This window comes from Trichechus manatus, unplaced genomic scaffold (genome assembly GCF_000243295.1).
Source record: "Trichechus manatus latirostris isolate Lorelei unplaced genomic scaffold, TriManLat1.0 scaffold00088, whole genome shotgun sequence".
Taxonomy (NCBI): domain Eukaryota; kingdom Metazoa; phylum Chordata; class Mammalia; order Sirenia; family Trichechidae; genus Trichechus; species Trichechus manatus.
Genome location: NW_004444024.1, coordinates 6212326 through 6221956, shown reverse-complemented (window position 1 = coordinate 6221956; position 9631 = coordinate 6212326). Strand labels below are relative to the sequence as shown.

At 39.1% G+C, this 9631-nt stretch overlaps 1 protein-coding gene across 7 annotated transcripts in view; it reads right to left on the bottom strand.

The window, feature by feature from the left end:
• Positions 1–233: 233 nt before the first annotated feature.
• The window catches only part of EMSY (EMSY transcriptional repressor, BRCA2 interacting), a 103700-nt gene continuing 94302 nt past the window's right edge, over positions 234–9631 (bottom strand). For all 7 annotated transcript variants that reach the window (XM_004381982.3, XM_023736576.1, XM_023736577.1 and 4 more), the window contains 4 exons: positions 8334–8485; positions 5844–6407; positions 4383–4883; positions 234–633 (listed from right to left, as the gene is read on the bottom strand). In XM_004381982.3, the coding sequence (XP_004382039.1) occupies positions 439–633; positions 4383–4883; positions 5844–6407; positions 8334–8485 (1412 nt within the window). In that variant the 3' untranslated portion in view covers positions 234–438. The remainder of the gene's footprint in view (positions 634–4382; positions 4884–5843; positions 6408–8333; positions 8486–9631) is intronic.

Genomic DNA, 9631 nt, shown 5'->3' with positions numbered 1-9631 from the left:
ACAAGATTTTTAAAAAACTGTTTCTGACACACCATTTCAAAATACAAACTATTCACATTCTTCTTTTTTGATGTTTTGCTCAGTAGAAATCAACTGAGGAACATTCACAGGAAAAGTCTCTTTCCACCGCAAGACAAACTTTTCCATCGGCCATTGTCCAACAGAGAAAGAATATCAGGTCTTTAAGTCACTGTAGATGTGCATTTTTTTCTTTTTTTGTTTTTGTTTTTTTGTTTTTTAAAAAAGTACATTCCCCCGTGAGTTTTATCTTGTTTTAAAACACTGCTCCTGAAGCAATATCTTTGTTGAAACACTGCTGTTTCAGGGTCCACAGCCTAATTATGGGCAAAGTGCTCTCTTTAGACATCAAAATACAAGGGCTTCCCTGGACACTTGGTAACCAAGCAGGTTTTAAAGTGCACTCCTGTGTCCAAAACACTAGGACCGTTCCGCAGAACTCTGAGAGGGGCTGGGCTCCGTTCCATCCTCCGTGCTACTGTCTATGTCCTGCTCCATTGCTGTCTCATCGTCATCCAGCTGCTGACTGGTGAAGTTGTTGAGCTCAAGGAGCCCACTGGGCTCCACTACCACATTGGAGCTGGAGTGACAAGGAATAGCATATTGTGGAATGGCCTGGAAGAGAAGATACAAGAGAGAAGCTTTACAGTAAGAAAAGGTAACAGAAGGATCTCCCCAACAAAGCTATGGAAGTATAAAAGGAAATTGCCATTTATTTACAACTACCACATGCCAGGCACTGTGCTAGGTGCTTTCACATATGAAGTTCTACTAAATCCCCATAACACTGTAGGAAAATATTATTCCTGTTTTACAAATGAGGAAACTGAGAGGCCAAGGGACTTAATCAAGGCCACACAGTTAGTCAGGGGTAATGCCAGGATCAACTCCAAGTCCCGTACAACTCAAAGTGCTCTTTCTTCTCCTTTATGAGACCTCTTCTAACCCAGGAGGCTGAAGTCTGTTGTCTTAATTCAAGAGACAGGCTTTCAAGGACATTTTAATTTGATCATTAAGCAAATTTAAATGGAAATGTAATAAAATTTTGCTCTTTAATATCTGTAAGCTGAATAATTAATTTGCTGATACCACAATATATTTTAAGTCTTTTGGTAATCCTTTGGTGGTTCAAAGGGGAAGTTATTTGGGTCACAGAGTAACATTTTTTATTGAAAATGAGAGTAGTAAAAGTATTAAAGTACAAGAGAGAACATAATACATATTATGGGCATATTACTTTGTCAGATTCTTTTTCTGATTAGACATCTTTTTAAAAGGCCAATCAGTTCATGTCATGCTCCTGCTTAAAACTCCACAATTATTTACTACTATACTTGCTATAAACATCAAACTCCATACCATGGCACCAGCCTCTGTCAAATGCACTTGCACGTTAAGAGCGTTTGCACTAACTCTTCCCCCAGGTCTGTGCATGGCTGGCTCCATGCTGTCATCTGTATCTTAGCTCAAAAGCTTAGAGAAGCCTTATAACCATGAAACCAAAAATATCGGGCCAGCCCCTGCCCCCATTACATCCAGATACATTTTCTACATTGCATTTACCATCTGTTTGTTAAATTGCTTCTCATCCTTAGAATTTACGCTCCATGAGAGCATGGACCAGAGCACAGATCCTGACTATTTTGTTCACTGCTAGATGCCCAGAGCTAAAGAGGGTCTGACACACATGAGATGCTCAATAAACATTTGCTGAATGAATGATATATTTTTAACATTAAAAACCCCAAAGCAAAGTTAAATATGAGCACTCTGCAAATATACTTTGCCAAAATAACCTTTACTGGGGAGAGATGTTAGTTTTAACACTATCAAGAAAATAATGTAAGACGCTTAGGCATTGGTTGAAGGGTGGAGGTTTTTTTTTTTTTTGTTTTTTGTTTTTCTTTTCTCCTCTGTTCTATATAGCTGATCATTGGGAAAACAGCATTGTGGAAAAAGTACTAGATGGGACTGGAGACCTGTTCAGCTCTCACTCTGACTTGCTGTGGGCGACTGAGCAACTCACTTCCCTTCTTTGAGCCTTAATTTAATCCTGTGTAAAAATAAAGATAGTTGGAGGAGAAATGTTTTAAAGCTTCTTTCAGTTCTAAAATTCTGTGGATCCCATATAGAGAGACTCCTTCAGGAGAGAAGATATAGCCATCTTGTTTACTCCTCTATCCCCAGCACCTAGCACAGTGCCTGGAACACAGTAGATAAATAATGCATGTGGAATGAATGAATGAATGAACAAATGAATGACACTGTCCATCTACATAAAATGCTTTTCATTTCAAAGCATTTAATATTAAACATGATGAATTTTTATAGGGCTTTCTTCAAGTAATTAAAGCACTTTTATAAACTTCCTTCACTAATCTTCATAGGTATTTTACTGAATCAGTGAAATCAATATTTCAGATCAAAGCTAAGCATAATTAGTAAGATTTGAACTACTCTAGGAATATATTAATGATGACTGACTATAATAACAGAAGCTATTTTTATTGAGACATTCTATATCGGACATCTCACCAGGTGCTTTATATACATTTTCTCACTTAATCCTCAAAACAACCCTGCAAGGTAAGCATTATTGTTTCCATTTGATGGGTGAGGAAACTGAGGTACAGGGGTTATATTAATTCAGTTGCTCAAAGTCACAATGCTAGTAAGGAGTAGAGATAAAACTTAAATCTAGGTATTTCTGACTCCAAAAGCTTGGTTCTTAATCACTGCTGTCCTTCCCTCTGACACAGCACACCTAGCACATGGTACATGCTAAAAGTTAATTAAGTATTCTGTGGAGGACCTACTCAGTAGCTACAATCCTTGATACATAAAGCAAGTTACATTTTTACCCGTTTAAAAAGTGCACAAGAACAATTTCCAAATAAACTATTAAAAATTATTTTCAGTTTAGTGAGGATACCAACCTCAATCACTAGTAAATTTTAGTAAAAATAGTAATAGCTACCATCTATTGGGCAATCACTAAGAGCCAGGTACTGTGCTTGGTGCTTCATCTCAATTTTGTGCAATCCTCACATCAATCCTGTAAAGTAGGTGTTACTTATTCCCATCTTACTAATGAGAAAACTAAGGCAGTTTTGAGCAAGGCTGAGTAGCCTTGCCCGAAGTTACATAGTGAATGGCGATGCTAGGAAACCACTCCTTTTCTCCTGTACCCCATCTCTTCAGGAGCCAAAAAAAAAAAAAAAAAAAATCCTTTTGTCAAGGATGATTCAATTCACTAACATTTGTATAGAGAGGAATAAATTATTTGAATAATTCAATAGTGATTTCTACCTACCTTCAAGCATTTCCTTCATGCTTGATTATGTTTTATTTGGTTTAATATTGGTTAATATGCATTCTCTCATAGCTCGATGTCACAGCAAAGTTTATCACAGAACTTCCAAATCACACACTAACAGATCTACAGTAAATCCTACACTATCCACACCCCAATAAATCCAAATTCTCAAAGAACTATAATGAGCTGCTCTGATTCCAAGTCATATATCACTTTAGCAGAAAATGACAAATGTCAAGAAAACAACCTGATACCCTGCAAGAAGTAAGGGAAATAAAACCCAACTTCCAGAGGCTAGTCTGGACTCAGTAATTCCCCAGCCTTGATCTATTATACATGATGATAGATGACTTTCAGGATGAAGGAAATGTGAGGCATAGAAAGATCTACTGGCAATAAATAATTCTCTTATGTTCACTAGCCTGTACTTACCAAAGCAGAAATGTAACCATAATCAGATTTTTACTAACTATGATTGGAATAAAAAGCCAATTTTTATGGTTAATCCCAAATTAGATATTGAATTATTTAGAAACATCCCCTTATATCATGTTTCTCTAGATATTCCAGTTAACTGAGGTTCTACTGTCCTGAGAATCATAAATTTGGATCAAGAATAAGAACTGTGCTTTTCAAAAAAGTCCCCTGAAATTAACATAGAAGTGCAATCCGGTTATATTTCAGGAGTTTTTAAGCAAAAATTAGGGGGTCCAAGGTTTGGACCCAGGAAATCTGATTGACTCGTGAGTTGACACTGGCCAAGTGTGGCTTATGTGTACAAAATCAAGCTCACAGCCTTTGACTGTCTCGAAGGTGTGCTATGTAACAATATGTGTCACTTTTCCATGATTCTCTTCCAGAAAATGAATAAATGTAAATTTGTAGGCGGTTTTAAACCAAGTTTGTCAAACACTATCTCAAAAATAATCTTATGTCTTCATACCACCTTGGCTTGAAATGCCTGACTCTTCCTGTGACATCCCCAAACACACCCAAACCCACAACCCGCAAGATACCCAAGATTTTTCATTTTCCTTCCAATTCTTACCTGGATGATAATTTCTGCTGGGCTCTCTTCAGGTTTCTTTTGGCCTATATTCTGAATACGCATGAACTGGCCTGTTATAGGCACTCCTGGTGCATCGATTTTCCTTGTCGTTAGGGGAGGGCCAACAGCAGATGGACTTGAACAGGACTCTCTACATTTCTGTTGCTGGGAAGTAGAATTCGCCAACCCTGCCACCACCACGTGGGTAGAGGGTAACGATCCTGCTTCACCAGTGAGCATACTAGTGGCAAAAGCCTTCTTTGGGGGATCCACTACCATATGCTCTACATTTGTATCAATCTGAGCTTCCATCAAAGACATTTTCAAAATGTCTGACACTGCTGTCTTCTCAGAGGCCTGCATGGGAGATATGCTTGTAACTGGTGATGTCAGCTTAGGCACAGAACTGCCACCAGTTATCTTTGTAACTGTGGGAGGCTGGCGCCCCTCAAAAGTTATCTTTGTAACAGAGGATCCTTGGGTTATAATTGGTTGCTCCACCTGAAAATAAATTGGGGTTGTGTGTGTTACAGCTACATCTCTTTGAGAAAACCTAAGACAATATGGCAAAAGAAACATTCGTGCGGTATACTAGGAAGACATTTTAAAGCGCAGTGTTTTAATAAGAGGGCTGGATGGGAAGCATCTGGCTACTTTCAAGGAACCTAGGAAAAGAGGAGGGGTTGAAAAAAACCTTTGTTCAGCCAGCCAAGGTTCACAGCAGTGAAGGATAAAAAAAGTCACAGCAGCCTTGTTTTCCTTTGGGATTTACATCTCCACATAGCATGCCTTCAAACCATTTCAAATTATTTTGTACAATCTTTGGCTTTTTAAAATAAAAAGAAGTAGGGATTTTTTTTTCTCAATCTTTCGCTTCAAAATACATTTATAGAAACATATCATATATATGTATTTATAATAAACATACACACATATATATCACTCCAACACCACTGATTTTCCCTAATGTAATTTTACTTTCGATTATCCACATAATTCCTCTGCAATCCAGAAGACAAATTTATTAACTAGATGGTGATGATGTAAACTACAAAGGAAGACATTCAATGAAGCTCCTTAAAAGACTGTAGTCTACTAAGCATTACTGCCACAGAAATAGTTCACAGGCATGGAAATAAATATTTTATACCTAAAAAATAAAAATAATTTAGGGATATCAATTTTATGAACTGTTGGTCAATGCTGAAGAAATTCATTAAGAACTGGCTGGATAATCAAGTTCTGAGTGCTATGCTTTTTTTTTTTTTTTCTTCCTATATTAATGCGTGCATTTCTTCCCTAATGTCAACCTTCTGATGGGATAAAGTAACATCAGCGTAATGAGGCTTTTGGGTTTCCTCTTGCCAGGAGAAAGCACTGCTATCACGATAGGGTCGTGATGTTCTCATTTTTTCCGTGAACAGAGAAGTTTAACTTTGCATGCTATCAATATTCCGTTACCTGGCTTGTCGGCTGTTTCTCTGACGAGGCTGGGAGCGGCATTTGGCTCTGGGGAGTTTGGGGTTGCACGTAGATTTTTGGTTGATTCGGAGCCTGCTGCAGTTTAGGGAGCTGCTGCGTGGTTTTCACGGCAAGCACCTGTACTACAGTTTGCGGGGGCTGTGCCATTAGGGTAGGAAGCTGCCTGTCTTTGGCCACCATGGGATGCTGTGTGTGCTGTACATCTGGCTTGGGCTGTGCTTGCTCTTGCTGGAGAGGGGTGAGTTTCTGATGCCTGATGGAAAGCTGGGGCATTTGCGGGAGTTTGTGCTGGAGCTGTTCTGCCTGCAGATGGATGGTCTGCTTCTGTTTAGTCTGGAAGCACTGCAGAGTTTTCACTTGCAGCTGAGTCTGTTCCAGCTGGGGCTGGCTAAGTTTCTGCTGTTTAGCTGACTGTGACTGAGTCAGGGCAGATCGGTAAAACAGACCTGTCTGAGGGTCTAAAGTGTCCATCTCTTCAACCTCGCCCTCCTCAGTTCCAAGTTCCTCGCTGTGTTTGGTAAAAGCAGTGTGACTGCTTAATGCCTATGTAAAAAAGGCACAAAGTAAGAATGAAATAAGAAAAACACCTGCATTGCTACATTTTCCTCAAACTGGAAAAGACCTGAGTACGAGATTCATTTAAAAATTTCAGAAGAGGCTAAAAGACCAAGGAACCTAAAGGGGACTTTAGATTGAGACTCTTCTAATTTCCACTCTCAGACATTAAGTACTGCAAAAACTAGTCTATTCACTTCTATAGAGAAAGCACTAGAGGACCCAGAACTTGTAGAGAAGAAGGAATAAGTTTGCCCTACAAGCACAGACAACAGGAAAAGAAGAGAAAGACTCCCTGGCTCAAGCAGTGCTCTCTCCAGACTATTCATCAGAGATGTCAGCCCATCTGAAGGAAGGATGCAGCAACCGAGGAGGGAGGCATCCAGAGAAAAGCTCAGGTTCAGAGAAGCCACTCTGGCTGTGTACATGTCCAGCACTGTCTGGAGGTAAGAGATGCTGTCTGAGGGACATGGCCATCCCAGTCCCCCCAGAGGCCCTCCCTGCTGGGGGTGGAGATGGTTCGTCAGGCTTCCTTCACCAAGGTCTGAGTGAACAATCCTCTGGACACGCCTTCTTTGCCCCTTTGCTAGATTCCAGGCCCACCCAGAACAGCCTCCCAGAGACCTTGATCCCAGGAGAGTGGGAGATTGGGGAGCGGATAAGAACATTTCCATCAGTGGAAAGAGACATTGCTTGGTATCAGTTATAACAGTGTTGGGAAGAGGCATCAATCTTGAATGACATGGTTAGGGCTAGCCTGGCTGACCTCTCTAGGTGTGCTGAGAAAGGTCACTTTCAGGACCTTCCAGATGAGGGCCAGACTCCAGGCTGAGGCCTGCCACCCAGTGAAACCTTGGCCAGCTGGCTTCCCTCAGTGACACAGCAATCTCCACCCTTCCCACTGCCTTGTCATATGTTACAACTCCACTCTTGAAACCCTTCCCTATATCATAATGACTTTACACATACAGGATTTTAATTAAACACTTCTTCACTGCCTTTCAGATAGTTTGCCTACAATTAAGGTCAATTGCTACCAACTGAGTTATGTGATTTATGTGACTACTAATGATAAGTCATGCACAAATTTGATATCTATGATATAAACAGGATTCACATAACAGAGGCAGTAGACTTTGGAATTAGACAGATCTGGGTTTAAACCCTGGCTCTGCTACCAGGGGCAAGTTACTTAACTCCTATGAGTATGAGCTTCCTCATTTGTAAGAAAAGGAATAATATACCTTCCTGGTAGGATCATAGTGAGAATTAAACAAGTTAACATTTATAAAGCTCAAAGCACAGTATCTAACACAAAGTCAACTTATAATAAAGATTATTTTTCCTTGTTCCCATTACCCTTGTTACCAGGTGTTTCTGTTTTACATTAGTTTTTATATTTCTGTTTATATTAGTTCATTCTCTCCTTCCTGTTGAGCCCCTTCTTCTTTAATTGGTCATATATAGTTAAATAAATCAAATATTTATTTACCTACTTATTCATAATGTTCCCATGAGGATTCATTATAGAAATAAAAACAAAAAAAGCCCAGCAACAAATAGCGAGACAAGCCTAATGCTACTTCATTTGAAAATCTTATTCACCTCAAATAACGTCTTCCATAACAATAAAATACATAGAAACAGTGACCAATTCTGATGTCATTAGATTCATCTAGACTGCCCTACCCTTTTAAAATGCTAAGAGTTCATAAAAGATCCAAGAGTACTGTTTCTTCATTGTTTTCAGGTGTTAAGACCCTTAATTCATTTCCTGTACTCACTGCTCACAGATGAAAGAACTATACACTCTATGATTCAGTTATCTCCCTTCTTAAAATAGGAAATGAAACTGAATCTTATCTCAGGAATGAGGCAGTTACAGAAGGCAGGAAGAAAGAGAAAAGATACAACCTGCTGCATAATGTGGGTGATTGCGCCAGTAGAAGATGCAGGGATGGATTTCACCACCACTGAAGTCTGTGTTGCAGTTTGTGACTGAGCCACATGCTGGAGCAGGGTCCTCTGGGGCTGAGAGGGCTGCTGGGGCTGGGAACGATGGCTGACTGGAAATAGAGAAGGTAATGATATTTCTCCAGAAATCACCACAGCACTTTAACCAGTAGTCATTTTAAACAAACGACTGTGAGCTTGTGTCAAAGACTATAGTATTGTGAACTAGGAAGCAGAAGACCAGTCTGACCATCTATGAGTCGTGTAACTCTAAGAAAGTCACTTACCTTCTCTGAGACTCTGTTTCCTCATCTGTAAAATGGGAATAACAGAGCTATAGTAAGGATGAGATGAGAAATGTTATGTAGAAGCACTGTGAAAACTATTATCACAAAGGAGGAATAAATTCCTTAAGGTTACATCCTCCTGTGAGTTGTATTCACTTTCTCCAATGATTTTTATCCCATTAGGGTAATAAACCAATAATCAGTTTCTATAATCAAATCCCAGACTAATATGATTAAGGATACTGAGACAATACATGTTCTTTAATCTCTCGGTCCAGTTCCAAATACAATACAAAAATTAGAAGCACTCGCTCCTTTGTATGAAGTGACACTGTCTAATGGCCTTACAGCACCTAAAGATGTAAGAAGTCAGGGTGATACTACAAAAAGAGAACTGGATCAAGAGTCAGACCTGGATTCTGTATGGCTCTGCCACCAACCAACCAAGTGAATTTGAAGGGGTTACTTAACAACCTCTATTAACCTTTAAAACTTAAGAGGTTTTGTCTGTTTGTTTTTTAATGGAATAATAAAAAATTGCTGTTTCTATCTAGAAGAGGACCAACCAAATGAAGCAATCAGTTAAAAAATGCTCTTTAAACTGTAAAGTACTAAACAAATGTAAGGTTAACAAAAGAATAGAAAAAAAATCAGCATTCTTTAAATCTTCCCAAATATAGCTTATCTGACCCAAGGCTCCATGGAGTAATTAAAACTGTACATCTACTTAGATGCCAATCTATTATCTTTACCAGCCTTAATTTCAACTTTTTAAAAGTAGGAACATTTGCCACTTCTTATTCTACAGAGTTTAAAAATACCTATGGTTACTGGGAAACCAACCTTCCCAATCAGGAACAAACAGAACAGAGCAAATCTGTAAATTAGGTAAGGATTTTGAGAATATCAAAACCCTCTCAATAACCCACAATCCTAATGTTCATATACCTTCATCTACCATTTAAAGTAGTA